At 44.1% G+C, this 24,625-nt stretch overlaps 1 protein-coding gene across 1 annotated transcript; it reads left to right on the forward strand.

Annotated features, from left to right (window-relative positions):
• Positions 1-9,733: 9,733 nt before the first annotated feature.
• Positions 9,734-23,913, forward strand: LOC145361383 (interferon-induced very large GTPase 1-like). The gene is made up of 2 exons (XM_080217081.1): positions 9,734-10,715; positions 18,273-23,913. Exon 2 carries the CDS (start codon positions 18,277-18,279, stop codon positions 23,308-23,310), a length of 5,034 nt encoding a protein of 1,677 aa, XP_080073207.1. The 5' UTR covers positions 9,734-10,715; positions 18,273-18,276; the 3' UTR covers positions 23,311-23,913.
• The last annotated feature ends 712 nt before the right edge of the window (positions 23,914-24,625 follow it).

The raw sequence follows: 24,625 nt of genomic DNA on the forward strand, positions 1-24,625 counted from the left end.
CTCCAGGTGCTCTGGTTTCCTCCCACAGTCAGAAAGATGTGCTGGTTAAGTGCATTGGCCATGCTAAATTGTCCCTAATGTACCCGAACAGGTGCTGGAGTGTGACAACTTGGGGATTTTCACAGTACCTTCATTGCAGTATTAATGTAATCCTACTTGTGACATTAACAAATAAACTTTAACTTTAAATTTACTTTAATTGTGAACAGGAGCAGTCATTCTCCACCCACCCTGTTGATTCTCTTAGCTATTTTAAATTCCTTGTCAGATCACCTATCTTGATTTAATCTAGAACAGGCATTTTTATAACTTTAGTTTTGGCCCAGGTGCCCTGCCTACCCTTGCACTTTTACCTTTTCTTAATTATGATTGTATTTTTCTGCATCCATCTTGCTATTTTTTAATGTCTACTTTTTTCAGGCTCCACTCACATGTAAAGAACAAGCAGAAGTGTGAGTGAGCTGCAGTATTTATGCTAATGCTGTTGGGGAGCTACATAGTTTAAACTCTGCAGATTTGCTCACCCACCCTTGTGTGATCAAATGCCTTGTCTTTGATTGACAGCTCCCATTGTAGTGTGATTTGGGAATTGTCCCCACAAAGAAACCTGTAGCAAACAAATGTCCCTGCCTTCATTAAATACAAGATAGGAACTGCAGAAAAATATTAATTTCCCTTCTGATGTTCCAACAGGGAAACTGAATTTCCAACAGACGCAAGTTTTCCAATGGTTAGCCGCTGAGCTTCTTCCAAGGGTACCAGAGCCGAGCCCTATAGATGTCATGCGATGCACAAAGTCGTTTGCTTACCTGAAGTGGCTTAATCTGTCTCTGTTTGAGGCTCTGGCACAGGTGAGGCAGCAAAGAGTAACAGAGATGTTGGAACATTCTCTTAAGGCCGAATTCCACTCTCTTATCTGTGTTACATTAGCCGTGTAAGAGGCCTCACAATACCGGGTTGAAGTCCATTAGGTTTGTTTGTTAGCACAAGCCACAAGCTTTGCGTGCTGTCCCTTCATCGGGTGAGTGGGAGTTGTGTTCACAAACAGGGCATATATAGACACAGAGGGCAGTGCCCCGGGAGCTTGTCGCTTGTGCTGCCAGGTGAACCTGTGGAACTTTGGCCTGGTGTTGTGAGACTTCTTACTGTGCTTACTCCAATCCAATGATGGCATCTCCACATTAGCTGGCCACGTCCACAGTAGCGATGGAACATTGCAGTGCACAGAGTTGGGAGGCTACAACAACCTGTACTTTAATTCCCAAGTTGCTGCTCAGAAAAAGGGAGAAATGTAAGATGATATGATTTGAGGACTTTAGTAAGTAATTACTTTTTTGGAGAGGCCTTTTAAGCTGGGAGCAAAATGGTGGAAAGAAGATTCCAGAGGGAATTAACAGGAATGAAGGTTATGCCTAGAAAAGGTAGAGCAAAGGAAGTGGGGGAAAATATGTGGTGGGTTAGAGCTGGATGAGTGGAATCTGCATCTTGGGTTGAAGGTGTTGCGTCAATCAGTTTGACTGAACCCCTGCAAGAGCTGGTCAGTGAAGATCAAGGAGAAGGTGGAGGAGGACAGGAATGAGAGTTGAACAGTGTTTGATGCAGGATAGGATGTGGCAGCAGCAGTTGGAACTTATGTGGTGCACAGTTCAGGATCCTGATCAGAATGGAAGTTGGCTGAGGTTTCTGCTAAACAGAGCATGTGAATGGAGGATGGCTAAGTACAGGATAAGATTTAGCTACAATTACGGATGGAGAATGGTGGTTTGTGATAAGTTACCCAAGCATGATAACACCTTCAGGACAGGAGGATAACCAAGAAGATTTTAGAATGTCACAGGAAATGCTTGTAATGCTCAGATGGTGGAAGAACTAAGTTGCCATCAGAACTTGTTATGTTATATTCAATAAACATTTTATTCGCCTTCTCTAGCCCTCACACTTACATAAGAACATAAGAACATAAGAAATAGGAGCAGGAGTAGGCCATCTAGCCCTTCGAGCCTGCCCCGCCATTCAATAAGATCATGGCTGATCTGTTGTGGCTCAGTTCCACTTTCCCGCCCTCTCCCCATAACCCTTAATCCCCTCTCTTATCAAGAACCCATCAACCCGCTTCTTAAAAATATTTAGCGAGGCAGCCTCCACCACTTCAACGGGCAGAGAATTCCAGAGATTCACCACCCTTTGAGTGAAGAAGTTCCTCCTCAACTCCGTTCTAAACCGCCTCCCCTTTATCTTGAGGCTGTGCCCCCTAGTCCTACTGTCTTTTTTGAGCGGGAAGAGTCTCTCCACCTCTATCCTATCCATCCCATTCATCATCTTATACGTCTCAATGAGATCTCCCCTCATTCTTCTAAACTCTAACGAGTACAAGCCTAGTTTATTCAGCCTCTCCTCATAGCTCAAGCACAACAATTGTAAAAGAAAAGAACAAGTGATTTAGCACTAGGTTTTTCTGAGCTGTAGTTTGGAACTGACAATCATCTTCCAACCTGCATAGATCCCTCTCTAACAATGAAACTCCTTTGCTACTGCCTAGGGCCATCAGCATTCCTTCTAGGTGAAATTGAATTTACTTGTACTTATTATATTAATCGCTAGTGATGCAGTCTGCTCTACATGGGAGACCAAATGCACACTGGGTGACCCCTTTGAGGAACATTCAATCCAAAACATGATGCAAACTTCCAGTCAGCCATCACTTTAGTTCACTATCCCAGTCCCATCCTGACCCTTCTGTCCTTGGCCCCAGATATTGTTCCAGTGAAGCTCAGTGGAAACGAGAGGAACGATGCCTCATCTTTCAATTACGGACTTTACAGCCTTCTGCACTCAACAGTGAATTCAACCGCTTCAGATCGCAACCTCCAATTCCATTTTTTTTCAGACATTTTGGTAATGATTCTGCTTTGGCCATTTATACCTCTGGTAGGCCACCCTTTTCTTGTACCAATGTCCTCCGTTTTGCTTTTAACGTCATTCCTTTAGTCATTTAGTGCTGGGTCCACTGTTATTTGTCATTTATATTAAAGATTTGGATGAGAATATAGGAGGCATGGTTAGTAAGTTTTCAGATGACATTAAGATCGGTGGCATAGTGGACAGTGAAGAAAGTATCTCCAATTGCAATGGGATCTTGATTCCATTGTCAGTGAAACAAATGGCAGATGGAGTTTAATTTAGACAAATGTGAGGTGATGCATTTTGGTAGATTGAACCAGGGCAGGATTTACTCAGTTAATGGTAGAGCGTTGGGGAGAGTTACAGAACAAAGAGATCTAGGGGTACATGTTTATAGCTCCTTGAAAGTGGAGTCACAGGTGGACAGAGTGGTGAAAAAGGCATTCGGCATGTTTCATCAGTCAGAACATTGAATACAAGAGTTGCAATATCTTGTTGAAGTTGTACAAGACATTAGAACATAGAACATAGAACATTACAGCGCAGAACAGGCCCTTCGGCCCACGATGTTGCGCCGACCAGTTACAAAAACAATGACCCACTAGCCTATACCAATCCCTTTTCGTCCATAAACCTATCCAGAGATCTCTTAAACGCCCCCAAACTAGACGCATTTACAACTGCAGCAGGCAGGGCATTCCAATCCCTCACCACCCGCTGGGTAAAGAACCTACCCCTGACATCCGTCCTGTAGCTACCCCCCCTTAATTTAAAGCCATGCCCCCTCGTGCTAGCTTTCTCCATCCGAGGAAAAAGGCTATCACTATCCACCCTATCTAAACCTCTAATCATCTTATATGTTTCAATAAGATCCCCTCTTAGCCGCCTTCTTTCCAACGAAAACAACCCTAAATCCCTCAGTCTCTCCTCATAGGACCTCCCCACCATACCAGGCAACATCCTAGTAAACCTCCTCTGCACCCTCTCCAACGCCTCCACATCCTTCTTGTAATGCGGGGACCAGAACTGCACACAGTACTCCAAGTGCGGCCGCACTAGAGTAGTGTACAGTTGCAACATTACACTGCGACTCCTAAATTCAATCCCCCTACCAATAAACGCCAAGACACCGTACGCCTTCTTAACAACCTTATCTACTTGATTCCCAACTTTCAGGGATCTATGTACACACACACCTAGATCCCTCTGTTCATCCACACTATTCAAAGTCCTCCCGTTAGCCCTATACTCGACACATCTGTTGCTCCTACCAAAGTGAATTACCTCACACTTCTCCGCATTAAATTCCATCCGCCACCTCTCGGCCCAGCTCTGCAACCTATCTAAGTCTCCCTGCAGACTATGACACCCTTCCTCACAATCTACCACACCTCCAACTTTGGTGTCATCAGCAAATTTACTAATCCACCCAACTATACCCTCATCCAGATCATTAATAAAAATTACAAACAACAGTGGCCCCAAAACAGATCCCTGAGGCACACCACTCGTAACTGTACTCCATGATGAATATTTACCATCCACCACCACCCTCTGTCTCCTATCTGATAGCCAATTCCTGATCCAACTTCCTAGATTACCCACAATCCCATACATCTGCATTTTCTGCAGAAGCCTACCATGGTGAACCTTATCGAACGCCTTACTAAAATCCATGTATACCACGTCAACTGCCTTGCCCCCATCCACCTCTTTGGTCACCTTCTCAAAAAACTCAATAAGGTTAGTAAGGCACGACCTACCCGCTACAAAACCATGCTGACTATTTCTAATCAATTCATTACACTCCAAATAACTATAAATCCTATCCCTAATAATTTTTTCTAAAACCTTGCCCACAACAGAAGTAAGACTCACCGGTCTATAATTCCCGGCAAAGTCTCTGTTCCCCTTCTTAAACAATGGGACAACATTCGCTATCCTCCAATCCTCCGGGACTACACCAGAGACCAATGACGACCTGAAGATCTGAGCCAGAGGCTCTGCAATCACCTCTCTAGCCTCCCAGAGAATCCTAGGGTAGATCCCATCCGGACTAGGGGACTTATCTATTTTCAGCCCCTCAAGAATTTCCAGCACATCCCCTTTATCAACCGTAATACTGTCTATTTTACACCCCTGCAACCCAATGTCCTCCTCAGCTATATTCATGTCCCCCTGCGTGAACACCGAAGAGAAATATTAGTTCAATACTTCTCCAATCTCCTCCGGTTCCACACACAACTTCCCCCTGCTGTCTGTAACTGGCCCTAATCTTGCCCTGACCAACCTTCTGTTCTTGACATACCTATAGAACGCCTTAGGATTCTCCTTAATCCTATCAGCCAAAGTCTTCTCATGTCCTCTTTTAGCCCTTCTCAACTCACTCTTCAACTCCCTCCTAGCCAATCTAAAGCTTTCTAGTGCACTATCTGAGCCCTCCAATCTCATCCGAACATAAGCCTCCTTTTTCTTTTTAACCATCGACTCAACTCTTTTAGTGCACCACGGTTCCCTAGATCTACCAAATCCACCATGCCTGACAGGGACATACCTATCAAGGACTCGCAGTAGCTGCTCCTTGAAAAAACTCCACATTTCAGACGTTCCCAGTCCCTGTAATCCCCTAATCCAATCCATGCTTCCTAATTCACTCCTGATAGCCTCATAATCGCCCTTACCCCAGCTAAAATTGCTGACCCGAGGTTCATGCCTATCTCTTCCCATCACTAAGGTGAACGTAACCGAATTGTGGTCACTATCACCAAAATGCACACCAACTTCCAAGTCTAGCACCTGGTCTGGCTCATTTCCCAGCACCAAATCCAATATAGCCTCACCTCTAGTTGGCCTGTCTACATACTGAGACAAAAAACCTTCCTGCACGCTTTGTACAAACACTGACCCCTCTAGCGAGCTAGAACTATAGCAACTCCAATCAATATTCGTAAAGTTAAAGTCCCCCATAACAATTACCCTATTACTTTCACTCCTAACCAGGATTGTCTCCGCAATCCTTTCCTCAACCTCTCTAGAACTTTTAGGAGGTCTATAAAAGACTCCCAACAGGGTGACCTCTCCTCCTATTTCTAATCTCCGCCCATACTACCTCAACTGACAAGTCCTCATCAAACTTTCTCTCCGACACTGTGATACAGTCCTTGACTAGCAATGCTACCCCACCCCCCCTTCTACCTTCTTCTCTACTCCGACTAAAGCATTTGTACCCCGGAACCTGCAACATCCATTCCTGACCCTGCTCTATCCATGTCTCAGAAATGGCCACAACATCAAAGTCCCAGGTACTGATCCACGCTGCAAGTTCATCCACTTTATTGCGAATACTCCTCGCATTAAAGTACACGCATTTCAAACCCTGCTCCGCCCCACCCCCACTATGCCGTGCCTTGCATTCCCCAACTATGCCCCCCTCACTTTCACCCCCTTTCCTCACTATCCCTCCCCCCCTCCGAATCAGTTTAAACCTTCCTGCATCGCTTTTGCAAATTTACCCCCCAGGATATTGATTCCCCTCTGGTTCAGGTGTAGACCATCCCTCTTATAGAGGTCCCACCTTCCCCAGAATGAGCCCCAATTGCTCAAGTACCTGAACCCCTCCCTCCTGCACCATCCCCTCAGCCACGAGTTCAAACTTTCCCTCTCCCTATTCCTCTCTAAACTATCCCGTGGCACAGGCAAGAGTCCAGATATAACTACTCTTTCTGACTTCGCCTTTAGTTTCCACCCCAACTCCATAAATCTTTGCTTAATATCCCCTTCCCTTAATCTCCCTATGTCATGTGTCCCCACATGAACTATAACTTGGGGTTGATCTCCCTCTCCCCTAAGAGTCCTGAATACTCTGTCCGATACATCCTGGACCCCAGCCCCTGGTAGGCAACACACCAGCCCAGAGTCCCTACCCTTACCTCCAACTCTCCTATCCGTCCCCATAACTGTGGAGTCCCCAATCACGAGGCCCAATCTCTTACCCCTAACCACCTGAGGCTTGCCAATAGGCTCACCCCCAGAGACCTGCTCCCTTTGGCTATCCCCAGTTGATTTCTCCTCAACTGTAGCATCCAGGACCGAAAACCTATTTTGGAGGGGAACAGCCCCAGGGGATTGTCCCCCCAACTGCTTCTTTCCCCTCTTCCTGGCAGTGACCCAAGACTTATTTCTAGGAGTGACTAACTCCTTATAACTCCTATCTATGTCCTCCTCCACTTCCCGAATTATGCGGAGCTCCTCTAATTCCACCTCCAGCTCCTTTACACGCTCCTCCAGAAACTGCAATCTAACACACTTCCCACAAGTAAAATCACCTGAAACACTGTGGGAGTCCCTCACTACATACATCCCACAGGAGATGCAGCTTACAGCCTGAACTGCCATCCCTGAATCAATTACCAGCAGAAAAGTAAAAATATAAAAAAAACTTCCCTCACACTTATAATTAGGTTAGAGGAGGTGGAAGGGTGGGATTCTCTACCAGTGTAGAGAATCGGGAATCCTCTCTGCACTAATTTATAGTGTTAGGGGCACGAGAAAAATGTCTTGTGAAATTCTGGTCACTCTATTATAGAAAGGATATTATTAAACTAGGAAGAGTGCCGAAAAAATTTACTAGGATGCTACCAGGACTTGATGGATTGAGTTATAAGGAGAGGCTGGATAGACTGGAATTTTTTTCTCTGGAGTCTAGGAGGTCTATAAAATAATGAGGGGCACAGATCAGCTAGATAGTCAATATCTTTTCCCAAAGGTAGGGGATTCTAAAACTAGAGGGCATAGGTTTAAGGTGAGAGGGGAGCGATACAAAAGTGTCCAGAGGGGCAATTTTTTCACACAGAGGGTGGTGAGTGTCTGGAACAAGCTGCCAGAGGTAGTAGTAGAGGCGGGTACAATTTTGTCTTTTAAAAAGCATTTAGATAGTTACATGGATACGATGGGTAAAGAGGGATATGGGCCAAATGCTGGGAATTGGGATTAGTTTAGGAGTTTAAAAAACAAAGGGTGCATGGAAAAGTTGGGCCAAAGGGCTGTTTCCATGCTGTAAACCTCTATGACTGTAACATCCTGGTGAATCTCCTCTGTACGCTCTCTAGTGCAGTCACATCCTTCCTATGGTGATCAGAACCAGACCAGAAGATAGGAAGAAAACAGGGAATTATCGACCATTAAGCCTAACACAGGAAGTGGGGAAAATTCTCGAAACCATTATCAAGGACTTTATAGCGGAGCATTTAGAAAGCAATGGCAGGATCAGACAGTCAGCATGGATTTATGAAGGGGAAATCATGCTTGACAAATCTGTTGGAGTTTTTTTAAGATGTAACTAGTAGGATTGGCAAGGGGGACCCAGTCGATATGATATCAGAAAGAGTTTGACGAAATCTGGCATAAGAGATTATCTATCGTGCAAGATTAAAGCGCATGGGATTGGGGAAGTATATTGAGATGGATAGAAAACTGGTTGGCAGAAAGGAAACAAAGAGTAGGAATTAATGGGTGCTTTTCAAGTTGGCAGGCAGTAACTAGTGAGTGGGGTGCCACAGGGATCGTTGCTGGGCACCCAGCTATTCACAATATATATTAATGATTTGGATGAGGGGAACAAAATGTAACATCTCAAAGTTTGTAGATGATACCAAGTTGGGTGGGAGGGTGAACTGTGATGAGAATGCAGAGATCCTTCAGCATGATCTGGACAGGTCGGGTGAGTAGGGTAATCAATGGCAGGTACAGTATAATTTGGATAAATGTGAGGTTATTCACTTTGGAAGCAAAAACAAGGAGACAGATCTGCCTGAATGGTTATAAATTGGGAGAGGGGAGTGTGCAGCAGGACTTGGGTGTCTTTGTGCAACAGTCACGGAAAGTAAGCGTGCAGGTGCAGCATGCAATAAAGAAGACAAATGGCGAGAGGTTTCGAGTACAGGAGCAGGGATATGTTATTGCAATTATACAGGGCCTTGGTAAGGCCACATCGAGAATATTGTGTGCAGTTCTGGTCTCGTTTTCTGAGGAAGAATGTTCTTTGTCTTAAGAGAATGCAGCAAAGGTTTACCAGGCTGATTCCAGGAATGATGGGACTGATGTATGAGGAGAGATTGACTAGGTTAGGATTGTTTTCATCAGAGTTCAGACAAATGAGGGGAGATCTCATAGAGACTTATAAAATTCCAACAGGGCTAGACAGGGTAGATGCAGGGAGGATGTTCCCAATGGTGAGTCAGAACTAGGGGTCACAGTCTGAGGATTTGGGGTAGACCATTTAGGACGGAGATGAGGAGACATTTCTTCACCCAAAGAGCGGTGAGCCTGTGAAATTTATTACCACGGAAGTAGTTGATGCCAAAGCATTGAACATATTCAAGAGGCGGCTGGATAGCACTTGGGCGAATGGGATCAAAGGTTATGGGAAGAAAGCAGGATTAGGCTGTTGAGTTGTATGATCAGCCATGATCGTGGTAAATGGTGGAGCAGGCTCGAAGAGCCAAGTGGCCTCCTCCTGCTCCTATCTTCTATGTTCTATGTAACTACACACAGTGCTCCAGCTGTGGCCTAACCAACGCTGTGTACAACTCCAACATTACCTCCTTGCTCTGATACTCTATACCACAACTGATAAAAGTCAGTGTCCCTTATGCCTTGTTAACTATCCTATTCATCTGATCTGCTGCTTTCAGGGGTCTATGAATAAGTACCCCAAGACCTATCTGTTCCTCTGAGCCTCTCAATGTCCTGCCATTCATTAAATACCCTCTTGACTTCTTTCTTCTTCCAAAGTGCATCACCTCGCACTTATCAAGATTAAATACCATCTGGCTATCTGACCAACCCATCTATATCTTCCTGTAACCTGCAATTTTCTTCTTCACTATTAACCACCCCACCAATCTTAATCTCATCTGCAAACCTGCTTATCATTCCCCTCATGTTTCCACCTAATTTATGTGTAAAACAAACAATAAGGGTCCCAGAACGGATCCTTATGTTATACTGCTGGACACTGGCCTCCAGCCACTCGAACAGCCTTCTACCACTACCCTTTGTACACTATTACTAAACCAGTTTCTGATTTACCTTACCAAGTTTCCCTTAATTCCATGTGCTTCAAATTCCTCAATCAGTCTCCCATGTGGGACCTTGTCAAAAGCTTTGCTAAACTCTAAATAAACTACATTAACTGAACTCTCATCCACACACTCAATTACTTTTCTGAAAAATTATACGAAATTTGTTGGGCCTGACCTCCCTCTGACAAAGCCATGCTGACAATCCCGATTTTCTAAATCTCTAATGTTTCTCTGACCAAAATGGTTAAGTTCACATTTATCCTCAGTTTACTGAATCTGCCATGTATTTAACCACATTTTGTACCTGTCCTGGGAGTGTTTGATGGGGATAGTGTAGAGGGAGCTTCACTCTATATCAAACCTGTATCTCACCTGGCCATCCCAGGAATCAGTCTGGTGAACCTTCACAGTCCTCCCACTATGGCAAGTATCTCCTAAGAATCTCTTTCTCTCTCTCCACAGATGCTGTCTGACCTGCTTAGTATTTTCACATTTATTATTTCAGTATCTGAGGATCGCGAATTGTGTTAAACATCGTACAACCATCAGTGAACATCCCACTTCTGACCTTATGATGGAGGGAAGAATATTGATGGAGCAGCTGAAGATGGTTGGGCCTAGGACACTAACCCTGAGGAACTCCTGCAGCAATGTCCAAGGACTGAGAAAATTGGCTTTGAGATAATCAGTATATTGGTGGAAGGGTTGAAAACCAGAGGATGCTGACTTAAGGTACATGGTGACAGTGGCAACATGAGGAAATGTTTTTAACGTAGTGAGTGAGTGAATCTGGAATGTATCAGGAGTAGACAGGAATGTAGGTTAAGATTACGTTCAGATCTGCCATGATCTTATTAAATGGTGCAGCAGACTTAAGGGGTTGAGTGGCCTACTCCTGCTCCGAATTTATATTGTATTACATGGAAGAAACTTTATTCTTTACCTAACTCCAATTTTATGATTGCCCTGGGAATATTTGATGAAGCAGTGAAGAGGTATATTTACTATGTCTCTAACCCCCACTATATATTGTCATGGCACAGTTCCAATGGAGATTTATTTGTTCCCCTAGGATTTAGAAGTTTCTGCTATTTGTCACTGATAATATTTACTGAGATCCTAGTGAGTGTCTCCCAGGGATATTACTCATTCACCAGATTCACTTTCACCACCCTTGTGGACCATGTGCCCAAGCTCCTGAAACATTAAATTGTTTGGCTCTGTCCTGGGTGGTCTGGTCTGTATTGGGACGGGGCTGTGTCCTGGGTGGTTTGGTCTGTATTGGGATGAAGGCTCTGTCCTGGGTGCTCTGGTGTGTGTTGGGACAAGGGCTCTGTCCTGGGAGTTCTGGTCTGTGTTGGGATGAAGGCTGTGTCCTGGTAGTTCTGGTCTGTGTTGGGATGAAGGCTGTGTCCTGGTAGTTCTGGTCTGTGTTGGGATGAAGGCTGTGTCCTGGTAGTTCTGGTCTGTGTTGGGACAAGAGCTCTGTCCTGGGTGGTTTGGTCTATGTTGGGACAAGAGCTCTGTCGTGGGTGGTTTGGTCTGTATTGGGACAAAGCCTCTGTCCTGGGTGCTCTGGTGTGTGTTGGGACGAGGGCTCTGTCCTGGGAGCTCTGGTCTATGTTGGGACAAAGGCTCTGTCCTGGGAGCTGTGGTCTGTATTGGGACGAGGGCTCTGTCCTGGGTGGTTTGGTCTGTATTGGGACGAAGACTCTGTCCTGGGACGAAGGCTCTGTCCTGGGTGCTCTGGTGTGTGTTGGAATGAGGGCTCTGTCCTGGGTGCTCTGGTCTGTGGGGTTTTTGGATGGTAGGGGTCAGGTTGTCCTGGTTGGTTTGGAGTCACATAGTAACACTCACACAAGTATAATAATTAATTGAGCTAGCTGTGTGAGACTGATTGTTTTAATCTTTGTGTTGAGTGTGTGTCGATGTCTCCAAATGGTTTTGGCAACTTGCCATTGCCTCTGTTCATGATGCAACGCCCAATAAAGTTAATAAATATCTTTCTGGAACCTAAACTGTTCATGAAATGTCTACTCGGCAACAGTGACATAACATGGTTTTATTCAGCTAATTGAAGAAAACCTTGAGGAGGTGGGATTATTTGTTATCTTTGCCAGTCCTTCCACCTCTGCTGTCGAAAGTGAACTCATTCCCTGAGCATATTTTCAAGAGCTGCAGCTTTAAGTTGGGTAAGGACAGTTATTGGTTTTGTATTTTTTATTTTACAGGTCTTTTGGCTAAGTCAAGCGTCAGATCAACCTCCAGATGGGTTGCAATGCCTTATCTTCTCAGCTTGGATCTTTTTTGTCTCTCTTATGGGGAGAATGAATTGGGTTTTGAATTTGGGTTTTGGAGCAAGCGAGGAACTGATCCACTCTGAGCATTGGCTTTGTAATTTTACCAATGGGTACAAACATTTTTTAACAAGTTTTTTTCTTTTGCTTGCTGAAGCATTTCAGCTTCCTACCTAGCACAACTAATTTTCTAGCATCTATTAATGCTCCAGAATGCCTTTGCTTTGTAGAGGTGATGTTTCATATCAGACGAGACTCTGGCATCTACACAATACTATCTGGAAATAGCTTCCCTCTAAAGAAATCTACCTCCGCCTCATTATGCCCATTCTATCTTTTACACCCTAGCTAAGACTGTAACACTACATTCTGCACCCTCTCCTTTGCTTCTCTATGAATTGTATGCTTTGTCTGTATAGCGTGCAAGAAACAATACTTTTCACTGTATCCCAATATGTGACAATAATAAATCAAATCAAATCACAAAATGGAATTAAAATGAACAGCTTGCTAAATATTTCAAATGTGAAAGTAAAACTGAGATATGAAGCATTCAGATAGATGTTAGTCAGCAGGAATTGAGTTTTGAAGAATTTAAGAGGCTTAATGTCTTAAATGAACTGAGACAGTGACAAAATGGTGTTTTAAATGACTTGTAATGAATTGCTCTGAATTTGAAATATGGGGATAAATCTACAGGCTGCGGTGAAAGAGTTGTATGGGGCACAGTGCCAGGGTACTATTCCAGCCTTAGGAGGTTATCTTGTGGAATTTGCACTTTCTCCCTATGTCTGCTCCCACAGTCCAAAGATGTCTAGGTTAGGTGAATTTAACATGGCAAATTGTTCCTTAGTGTCCAAAGATGTGCGGGTTAGGTGGATTGGCCATGCTAAATTGCCCCTTAGTGTCCAAAGATGTGTAGGTTAGGGGGATTGGCCATGCTAAACTGCCCCTTAGTGTCCAAAGATGTGTTAAGGGATTAGCAGGGTAAATATGTGGAGTTAGGGCCTGGGTTAAATGTTCTGTCAGAGAGTTAGTGCAGACTCGATGGGCCAAATGGCCTCCTTCTGCACTGTAGGGATTCTGTGAATCTATTCTGTGATTATATGACCTGATTCTTGAATGTTACATATTCCAATAATGGTATAATCCTTATTTTTCCAGACAACTGAGGGTTAATTATACTTCACAGCAAACATTATTGTATTACAAAATGCAGGCAAAGTTGTCATGGCTTCCTTTCGCATAGCTCCCAGGTAAAGAGTGAAGAGAACATCTGTATTAACTCAGTTAAACTATATTCCATTCTGTTGCAACATTTGAACATTGTGACACCCTTCTTAAAAATAACAACTTCACGTTAAAACAAGCAAAATATTGCAGATGCTGGAAATCTGAAATAAAAATAGCAAATGTCGAAAAAACTGAGCAGGTCTGGCAGCATCTGTCAAGAGAGAAGCAGAGTTAATGTTTCGAGTTTAGATCAGCTCTGCAGTCCTGTCACATCCAATCCTGAATGGTGGCGGACAATTAAACAATTCACTGGAGGAGGAGGTTTCACAAACATTCCCATTCTCAATGATGGAGGAGCCCAGCACACCATTGTAAAGGATTACATGCATCTTCAACCAGAAATGCCAAGCGGTTGATCCATCTCAGCCTTCTGCAGAGGTCCCCATCATTACAGGTCTCAGTCTTCAACCAATTTGACTCACTCCATGAGGTATTTTTGACCAGTAAAGGGATTAAGGGTTATGGCAGGCAGATAAGTGGAGCTGAGTTCATGAAAAGATCAGCCATGATCTTATTGAATGGCGGAGCAGGGTCGAGGGGCCAGATGGCCTACTCCTGCTCCTAATTCTTCTGTTCTTATATCCAGAAACGGCTGCAGGCACTGGATGTTACAAAGGCAATGGGCCCTAACATTTCTTTTGCTTTCGTCATTTAGTATTTTTATGAAGAAAAATTGGGGGCAATTTTCCCAAAAGTGCTGAATTGGTGGGAAAACTGTTCTAGATTGTTTTTTCTGTGCAGCTTCAGACTTGAATCTCCCACTCTGTGCAATGCAGAGGTCACAATCGTGAACCTCATTAAAAACTCAGGGGGGGCAGTGCCTATTCATGCTGGAGTTTGATAGCTCCGGAACTCTCTGCATGCACACCAGCCCCGATTCTGTCAGTCTCCCTGTTTCCTAGCCAGCCCAAGACGCCAACAGTGCTGTCTCTCCAGTACCCCACCTCCCACAGCCCAGTCGCGGCCCCCCACAACAATTCCCGAGGCAGCCTTGACCCCCACCCCCAGCCTGCCCCAATCACTGGCCTCCGTCCAGTGCTGACGAATCGCCATGCAGAGTGGCAGTGGGAGCCCCCCCAAACCCACCAATTGCCCTTAGGTCTCGCTCCCTTGGCACTACCCAATGGCAGTGCCAAGGGGCATCGTCCGTCCCCTTCATTCCATCAGGGTCTCCCACTAGTTCCCCACAAGGTGGGGAGCTACTCTGAACCCCACTGGAATGAAATACTCTTGGTGGGGTGGGAGATTCTATCAGGACCAGTTCCATGCCCATCTCTGTGCCGTAGATTCTATGATTCTCTACAAAATAATTTCAATGTCACTCTTCCCATTGACTCGCCAACGATAAGGGCATTCAAATGGTCAGTGGATAGGCATATGGATAACATTGGAATAGTTTAGGTTAGAGGGTCATTAGATTCGTTCCACTGGTCGGTGCAACATCGAGGGCCGAAGGGACTCTACTGCGCTGTAATCTTCTATGTTCTATTCAACATTGGTTAATAACATAATAATCTTTTTACATTTCATGTGTTCATCATAATTTTCTTGTCTCCTTCCATTTTCCCACTAAGTAGTCTCACCTTTTCTTGTTATTCATGTTTATACTTCATTCATTTCTATCTCTATTTCATGGCTCTTAGTCATTGATCATAAAACTTAGTTTTCTTTTTATTTAAACAGTCAGTTTAGTGATAGGGAGGAACTGAAGGAGATCAGTATTAGTAAAGAAATAGTATTGGATAAGATGAGGGATTGAAGGACAATAAATTCCCACTGCCTGATAATTTACATCCCAGAGTATTTAGGGAAATGGCCCAAAAAATAGCGGATGCATTGGTGTCATCTTCCACAATTCTATACACTCTGGAATAGTTTCTACAGATTGGAAGGTAGCTAATGTAACCCCACTATTTACAAAGGGAGGTAGAAAGAAAACGGAATTATAGACCAGTAAGCCTGATGGCAGTAATAGGGAAAATTCCAGAATGCGCTATCAAAGATTTTGGAGCAAAACACTTGGAAAATAGTGGCAGGATTGGATAGAGTCAGCATGGATTTATAAAAGGGAAATTATGCTTGACAAATCTAGTGGAATTCTTTATGGGTGTAAATCGTTGAGTTGATGAGGGGAAGCCAATGGATGTGGTTTATTTCGACCTACAGAAGGCTTCTGACAAAGTCCCACATAAGCGATTTGAGTGTAAAATTACAGCACATGAGATTGGGTAGTGTATTGAAAGAGATAGAAAACTAGTTGGCAGACAGGAAACAAAGAGTAGGAATAAATGGGTCTTTTTTTCAAATGGCAGGCAGTGACTAGTGGGGTACTGCAGGATTCTGTGCTGGGACCCCAACTATTCATGATATGTATGATGATTTAGGTGAAGGAACTGAATGTTAAATGTGAGCTGTGAGGAGGATACAGAGATCCTTCCGTGTGATTTGGACAATTTAAGTGAGTGGGCAAATGAATGACAATGCAGCATAATTTGGATAAATGTGAGGTTATTCACTTTGTAGCAAAAACAGGAAGGCAGATTACTATCTGAATACCCATAAATTAGAAGGGAATGTGCAACGAGATCTGTGTCCTCATATGCCAGTCACTGAAGGTAAGCATGTACGTGCAGCAAGCAGTAAAAAAGGCAATATGGTATGTTAGTCTTCATAGCGAGAGGTATCAAAGTACAGGAGCAGGGATGTCTTGCTGCAATTATACAGGGCCTTGGTGAGATCACACCTGGAGTGCAGTTTTGGTCTTCTTATCTGATGAAGGATGTTCTTGCTATAGAGGGAGTACAGCAAAGGTTTACCAGGCTAATTCCCTGGGATGGTGGACTGATGTATAAGGAACATTGAGTTGGTTAGGATTATATTTGCTGGAATTTAGAACAATGAGTTTAGAAGAATGAATCGTAGAAACCAATAAAATTCTAACAGGACTAAACGAGGTAGATGCAGGAAGAATGTTTCTGATGGTGGGGGAGTCCAGAACCAAGGGTCACAGTCTGAGGATACAGGATAGCCTGTTTAAGATAGAGATGACAAGAAATTCCTTCACCCAGAGAGTGGTGAGCCTGTGGAATTCATTACCACAACAAGTAGTTGAGGCCAAAACATTGTATGTTTTCAAGAAGGAATTCATAGAATCATAGAGTTAGATATAGCACTTAGAGTGAAGGGGATCAAAGGATATGGGGTGGGGGAAGACAGGCTCAGGATATTGAGTTGGGTGATCAGTCATGATCATAATGAATGGTGGAACAGGCTCAAAGGGCCAAATGGCCTACTCCTGCTCCTATTTTCTATGTCTCTATTTCCTGGTTCTTGCAGTCATTGATCAGAAAGCTCAGTTTTCTTTCTATTTGAACAGTCATTTCCTTTGTAAAGCAGACAGTTTTAGCTTTGGACTCCTCACCTCCTCTTCTTTACGAAAGTAAGCCATGGTCAGGTGTTTTTTTTCAGAGCGAGCTCCAATTTAAACAAAAGAATCAATGGAAGAAATTAAGCCACGAACACTCATCGATGAATGTCATCCTAGCCCTGTGGAAATACTTAATTTCCAGAACTGTATCTTTAAAACATGTTTCAACTCTTCATTTGACCATTAGAACATAAACACTGATGGATTTTCAGGAAGCATTTTGGGAAAAAAATGGTCTAAACTCCTGGTCAGACTGCACACCCTGACCATCAAGTAATCAGCTTAAATAACAAGCAGAATGCAACCAAGCAATAACCATTGACACGAGGAAAAGATTGACAGAGTTTAACAGATAATGACAGGGATTGTCAGAGGATACAACAGGATATATATAGATAGATTGAAATGGCAAATGGGAATTTAATCCAAATAAATCCAAGATGATGCATTTTGGAGGATCAAATTTAGGTGTAAATTATGCTGTAAATGACAGAACCCTTCGGAACATTAACATACAGAGGGATCTGGGCGTGCAGGTCCCACAGTTCCCTAAAAGCAGCAACGGATGGGCAAGGTGATTAAGAAGGCATTTGGCATGCATGCCTTCATTGACCAGGGCATTGAATACAAGAGTTGGGAAATTATATTGCAGCTATATAAAATCTTGATTAGGTTGCATTTGGAGTATTGCATGCAGTTCTGGTCATCACACTACCAGAAGGACATGGAAGCTTTGGAGAGAGTGCAAAGAAGGTTCACCAGGATGTTGCCTGGTTTCAAGAGTGTGGCTATGAAAAGAGGTTGAATAAACTAGGATTGTTTTCACTGCAAAGACAGAGGCTGAGGGGAGACCTGATGGGGGTCCACAAAATTATGAGAGGCACAGACAGGGTGGATAATCAGAGGGTGGAAGAGTCAATTACAAGGGGGCACAGGTTCAAGATGAGCGGGGGAAAGTTTAAGGGAGATGTACGGGGCAAGTTTTTCATGCAGAGAGTGGTGCGTGTCTAGAACGCGCTGCCAGAAGAGGTGGTGGAAGCAGACATATTAGCTACATCTGGATGGGTACAGGAATAGGGAGGGAATAGAGAGAAACGGACCGAGTAAGGGTAGAAGGTTTTTTTTTAGTTTAGTTAGGGCATCATAATCAGCACGGGCTTGGAGGGCCGAAGGGTGCTGTTCCTGTGCTAGACTTTTCTTTGTTAACCCTTTTGGGAAGTCCTGAGATTAGAAAAGCTGCTGTATAAATGTATTTGTTTCTTATTGTTTCAGGAAAATGTCAAAATCCATTGACAGAGAAATGATTTGTTCCAGCCACTCTACGGATTCTGAATGTACTGGGAGCGCCGAGCAAATTGGTCTGTCCAAATTTAAAAAGCTACTGCAAACTCTGGGACTCCAGGACTTTTATCCCAACAAACTGTCCCTGAAGAAAGTGCTGGAGATTGACATAGAGGCCCTAGAAGTTAAGATACCAACCTGTGCCAGAGATATTCCATGGCATTTCCTCAGATTGCTGATGGCAGGAAATTCCTCTGCCAGAATCTTCCAACTACCGAGAGTGGAATCAACACAAGATGAGACGATGGAAGATGATTTTAACTTTTTCCCTTCAGTTCAAAAGCCCAAAACCACTGCAGTGGCATTCAACCCTTTGGACATCATTACTGCCCTGTTATTGTGTGCAGATACCTTCCTGCAGCAGGAAGTGATTTCCAGGATGTCCTTGTGTCAGTTTGCAGTCCCTATCATATTGCCGTGTCCTGAAGGGAGTCCAACTTTTCTTTTGCGGCCGATGCATTCCATTGTGAGAAGATATCGACCTCACTCAATGGGAGAAAATAGAGAATACATTGAGGAATCCATGGCTACAGCTCATATTCCAATCTTTGCTTTCACTCGACTTGGACACAGACCGATGTCAAAATCAAAAATGTTAAATCATATTTTCAGCAACTCCCAGCAACAGTTGCATTACTTTGTCCATTCAGATATGCCGTCTGGTAATGTAGTGAAAAATATTTCAAATGGACTGATGGAAATGTGCTGGTACTTACCTTATGGCAGTGAGGCAGTCGACATTATACCAGAGCCCCTGGCTATAATGAATCTCCGGGGCGATGCCCTAGACTTTCCTGGAAGTTTCCAGTTCCTCAGTAAAGCTGCTGCTGCTGTGTTTGTTTTCGTTGATCCTTTAGACACACAAATTAAAACATTCCTGTTATCCCATGCCCACATTTCACAGAAGCTCTTTCTAATTGTCACTCCCAAATCTCACCAAATACAAGAAATGAATCTTCACTTAAACGAGTTAGTCAAATCGAAATTCCTAACCAAAGATCAGGTTTTACCAATATATCAAGGAAATGAAGCTGATTTTTTATCCAGCATTCGATCTAAAATCCTAGCAATCTTCACTCAGAGGTCCAAATTCAAGGAGAAGGCACCCAGCTTACAAGAGATAGCCCCACTGGCGAAAGAGAGTACATTTCTGATAGACGAAGATGCATCTGAGTTTTCTGAAGTTCGGGGAATGTCAAAACAAATAGTTCATTCAATTCACAATGGAAATGTTAAGGAGTTCAAAGAAAAGCATTTATATTTCCAGGGAGATGCTTGGAAAAAGATTTCAGATATTGAGAAGGAGACCTGTCGACTCAAGCACTTTACTGGGCCAAGTGTAGGGGAGTATGTCAGTAAACTCCGTGAGGAAGAACATGAGCTTTGTCAGGAACTGATAGGTAGGGGAATGTCAAATGTCATGATGAATGTGACAAGTTTCCTCCAGTGCGCAAACAAAAGGAAACACTTCCTAAATTGTCTCAAATATGATCTGGATTCCAGGTCACGCACAGAGCTCCATAATCTGTCTGAGCGACTCATGGTTTCAAATCGAGAGGCTGAACAACAAGTCCAAAGTTCAGTTCTTCAGAATCGACTGGCTGAACACCATAGCAACGTTAGCGACAGTTCGATGAGTTTGGGTTTGGAACATTTCCTGCGAGAAATGGGGCTCATTTATCAAGTGTTTCAGACCGTGAAGAACATTCCTCCAGCTATCAAACAGTTTCCTTCCATAGCAGCTGATCTGTTGCTGGAAGGGTTCCCACTGGAGCTGATGGATGGAGATGTTTCCAACATACCGGTAGAGTGGGTAAGCAGCGTGTTAGCGGAAGTTGACAAGAAGGTCGGCCCTTGTTGTATTTTTGTCCTTTCGGTACTGGGGGTACAGAGCACAGGTAAGTCCACTCTGCTCAACACCATGTTCGGCTCACAGTTTACAGTGGGATGTGGAAGATGTACTCGAGGGGTCCACATGCAGCTCATTAAAACTACAAGAAAAACACACAATTGCGGCTGCAACTTTATCCTGCTCCTGGACACAGAAGGTTTGGAGGCTCAGGAACAGTCCAGTGCCGGTGGCACATATGAACACGACAATGAACTGGCGACATTAGTCTCTTGCTTGAGTGATTTAACATTAATCAATATGTCAACAGAAACTGCGTCAGAGATGAAGGAGGTGTTACAAATCGTGGTCCATGCACTTATTCGAATGAAAATAGTCGGGAAAAGGCCCAATTGCCAATTTCTCCACCAGAAAATTGGAGATGTGTCTGCATACCAGAAAAACGTGAGAAGTCACATCTCAATTCAACAGGAACTGCACCAAATGACGAAGATCGCGGCTAAAGCTGAGAAACAGGATGGCAAATTTTCAAAGTTCTCAGATGTGCTAGATTATGAGTCAAAGAAAAGTAACTGGTACATCCCGGTGCTGTGGTGTGGCACTCCACCGATGGCACCAGTGGAAGTGGCATACAGTCAGAAAGTGGCGGAGCTCAAACACAATATTTTACAGCATTTTCTCATTCGGAGATCTTCCACCATCACCGAGTTCATCAGCTGGATGAAGAGCACGTGGGATGCAGTGAAACACGAGAATTTCATTTTCAGTTTCAGGAACAGTCTAGTTGCAAACGCCTACAACAAACTCTCAGAAAAATGCTTGGATTTAGATTGGAAGCTGAGGAGTGAGGTACATTCCTGGCTTCAGAAAGCACACATCCGAATTAGGAACTGTAAAGGAGACTTACAGGAATTAGAAGAAATTCTGACCAATGAAATTTTGGAAGTCATGTCTGAACAGAAAACCCAACAGCTGAATGAAATCGAAGACTATTTCAAGACAGACACTGCCCAGGCCCACCTTGTGGAGAGGTTTAAGGCAGAGATTTCAGCCAGTTTTGAGTCAGTGTGCTGGGAGATTGAAACACTCACAAAGAGACAATGCGCAGAAGCAGTGATCAGACAAAAAGAGCTTAACAAATTAAACAACATTTTAAGTGGCTACTCAGATAGAATACAGGTTCGAGTTGATCAACTTTTAAACACTATGAAATTGCAAACAGCAGACCACAGTGAGAGTGAACTAATTGAAGCGTTCGAAAATATGTGGACAGAAACAATGCAGTCAGTAAAATATCAGCCTGTCGAATTCAATATCGAGAGAGACATGGAAAAGTGCTTGCGGGAAAATAAGAGGACATGTGGAAACATACTCACCGCGAAACTCGCTTCTGGAACAAGCCTTTGTGATCTGAGCAAGATGCCATGGAAGATTACCAAGCAACACATTGAGGCAAGCAAAAAATCTCTCCTGAAAAGGATTCTAGGAAAGGCATACGGACTTTATAGTAAGATAAGTAACTTGGGTCAAACTAAAGTAAACTTGGACAATAAGGATATGGAAGAATGGGTGGAATCTGAATGTTTAGTTGAAGCAGGGAGAATCGCTAAGGGATTGATTTCACAATGCAAGTTACATGTAGAAGAAATCGTGAAGAAAGACGAAGATTATCATCCACTGCTGTGCAGAAAACTTCTAAGAGAAATTGATGGAGAGCTACAGAAAGTCGATGGGGAGACATTCCAGCCCACTGAATTGTTTGACACAGATGTAAAAATCCACATTTGTGGTTTTGCAGTTCAGAGATTTAGAGAGATGCACAATAAATTCTGTGATCAGCACAATCCAGTGAAGAGGCTAGCAAATGACAGAAATTACTATTTCACAATATTTAAAGCTATGTATTCTCTAAAGGACCAGAGTGAGACCTGTGCCGAACTGTTCTGTGACTCCTTGCTGAAGCCCGCTTTGTTGGAAGATCTTAACCAGAGATTGGGAAAAGCAATCGCGGATCACATCAGAAATGGGCAGAACGCAGAATTCAAATCACGCAGGAACCTCCAAGTGGGGATTATGCTGGATCTGAAAAGGCAAAACAGTTTTGAGGAATATTGGCGATACATTGAAAATAGTGAGAATTTTGAACAAGATTGGGTGAGAAAACAGGTGCTGAACCATTGTAAAAGGTTGGACAACAGACAATCCACACTTTACCACATTGCTGCCAATATTCTGGAGCAGAAAATAAATCTCATGCAAACAACAATTGAGGACATCAAGAAAAGTCCCACTGAAGATATTGGATTGTTTTTGGATGCTTTCAAGCAGAGACTTGAAAAACACATTGTGTTTCCGCAGGGATATCTGGAGAAGAAAAATATTTTCAAAAATGCGCCGAGCTTTGTGCTTAAATTGGCCGATTCGATCCACAACTTGGAGAGATGTCTCCTCCAAGACATTGTGGAATGGGATATTGAACAGAGAGTTTCAAACCTTCCCACTGATCCTTCCCGGGAACTGTACAAGTTCCTGTGCGGTTGTGGAAAACATTGTCCTTTTTGCCGAGTACCCTGCGAGCAGACTATTAAAGATCATAAGAAGCACTTGGCGACATATCACTGGCCCCAGGGGATAGGAGGCTGTAACTTCAGATCGAGTAAGAAACTGTCGACTGAAAGCTGTGAAGCTATAGCTTGTCATTTCTATTGTTATCAGGCAGAAGGTGAATCATTCTGGCAAAGATGCATGCGAAACGTCAAGGAGTTTCTCTTTAGCACGGTTTATATAGAAACACGGTGCAAACGGTCTGATGCCTGGGACATACCTTTAAAACCAAAGGCGCAGGTACCATCTTATTGGAAATGGGTGTTGTCCACCTACAACAAGGAGTTTGCATCGAAATACAATGTCCAACCTGCGGAGATTTCCAATTCGGATACTCCAAAGGACATCATCGCAGATCTAGAAAAGCATTATAATGTTAAAATTGATGAATACTTAATTTGTCCAACTCCAACAGGATCCAGAGTGCCAACATCTGGACTTAAGTCTGTTACACATCAGGACCCTGAGCAGATGCAGATCCAGAGCCAACTGCAGTCACTACAATTACCCAGATGATTTTAACATTCGATGTCCTGGCCCCATGGTAAAAATCCTCCACATTGAAATACTTACACTTAAAGACTGTGAAAGTAATCATATTTTATAAGCTGCTGATGAAGATGCCATGGTGTACACCCCCACCCCACACCAAACCGCCAGAGAAATCAACTCACAAAGTGTCTTTCCCTGTCTTGCTCTGTCACTCTGTCCTCCCATGGCTGGTGTTGCTGTCTCTCCCCTAATCACCACACCCCAGTACCAATTCGGGTACACCGAAGGAGAATTTAGCACAGCCAATGCATCAAACAGCACATCTTTGGAGTGTGGGAGGAAAACGGAGCAGGGTTTATCGTGCCCAAAACAATAGGAGCTCTGAACTGCACATGCACAGTTCAAAAAAAAATTGAAAAACCGCGCCACTGTCACATCATTCTCGGGCTGCAAAAAGAAGGTAAAGCAGCCCAGGAGCAAAAAGCAGGGGCGATGATCCCCACAGACATCACTGTCCCCCTTATTCACTCACCCAACTGCTACCCAGACCGATCGTGATCCTCTCCCCCTTCCCTCCCACCAATCGCCCGCAGAGTGGCAGAGGACCCTCTAACACCCCCCTGCCTCCCCCCCACCAGAGATCCATCTGCCGCACCCCCACCAGTGAGCAATCAGGCACTCCCCCGCTCCCCACCAGAGGTATATCTTACCTGCCTCCCTTCCCTTCTCCCCCCAGAGAATGATCTGGCTTCACTCCCCCCACCCACAGAATGATGTGGCCTCACTTCCACCCCACCCCCCCCCCCCACCCCCCCAGCCTCACTCCCCACCCCCAAGAACATCTGACCCACCTCCTCCTCCCTGTCCACCCCCTCACAGAGAATGATCTGGCCCATCTTCTTCCCCCCTCCCCAACCAGACAATGATCACCTCCCCCCACCAGACAACGATTGGCCCTCCCCGCCCCCATCAGAGAATGATCTGTTCCACCTCTCTCCTCCCTCCCCGCCACCAATCAGAGTCAGGGAGCCATTGGAAGCTCTGAACTCACCTCCTCAGCAGCTGGAGCTTCCAATTCAGACTTTTATCCAGCATGTTCATTTTGGTGCGATTCTGGATCAGCGAACGGGGTGGTAAAGGGGGAAATACTGATAAAGTTGGGCAGGCAGTTCATTAATTCAATTTAAATGCATGCCCATTTCGGGCACAAATCGGATCGTGGCCATTCCCAGGTCTCAGTAAAGTGGCAATCTGTGTGGACACGGGCGCCTCACACCCATCTTTACCACGTTTCCACACGTGAAAACGGGCACAACGCAATGGTAAAATCGGGCCCTAA

The sequence above is a fragment of the Carcharhinus amblyrhynchos genome, chromosome 34, assembly GCF_965287045.1.
Source record: "Carcharhinus amblyrhynchos chromosome 34, sCarAmb.v2.hapA, whole genome shotgun sequence".
Taxonomy (NCBI): domain Eukaryota; kingdom Metazoa; phylum Chordata; class Chondrichthyes; order Carcharhiniformes; family Carcharhinidae; genus Carcharhinus; species Carcharhinus amblyrhynchos.

What these genes read in the sequence shown, in the direction of transcription:
- LOC145361383 (XM_080217081.1), top strand. Translation starts at nt 18,277, where the DNA reads ATGTCAAAATCCATTGACAGAGAAATGATTTGTTCCAGCCACTCTACG.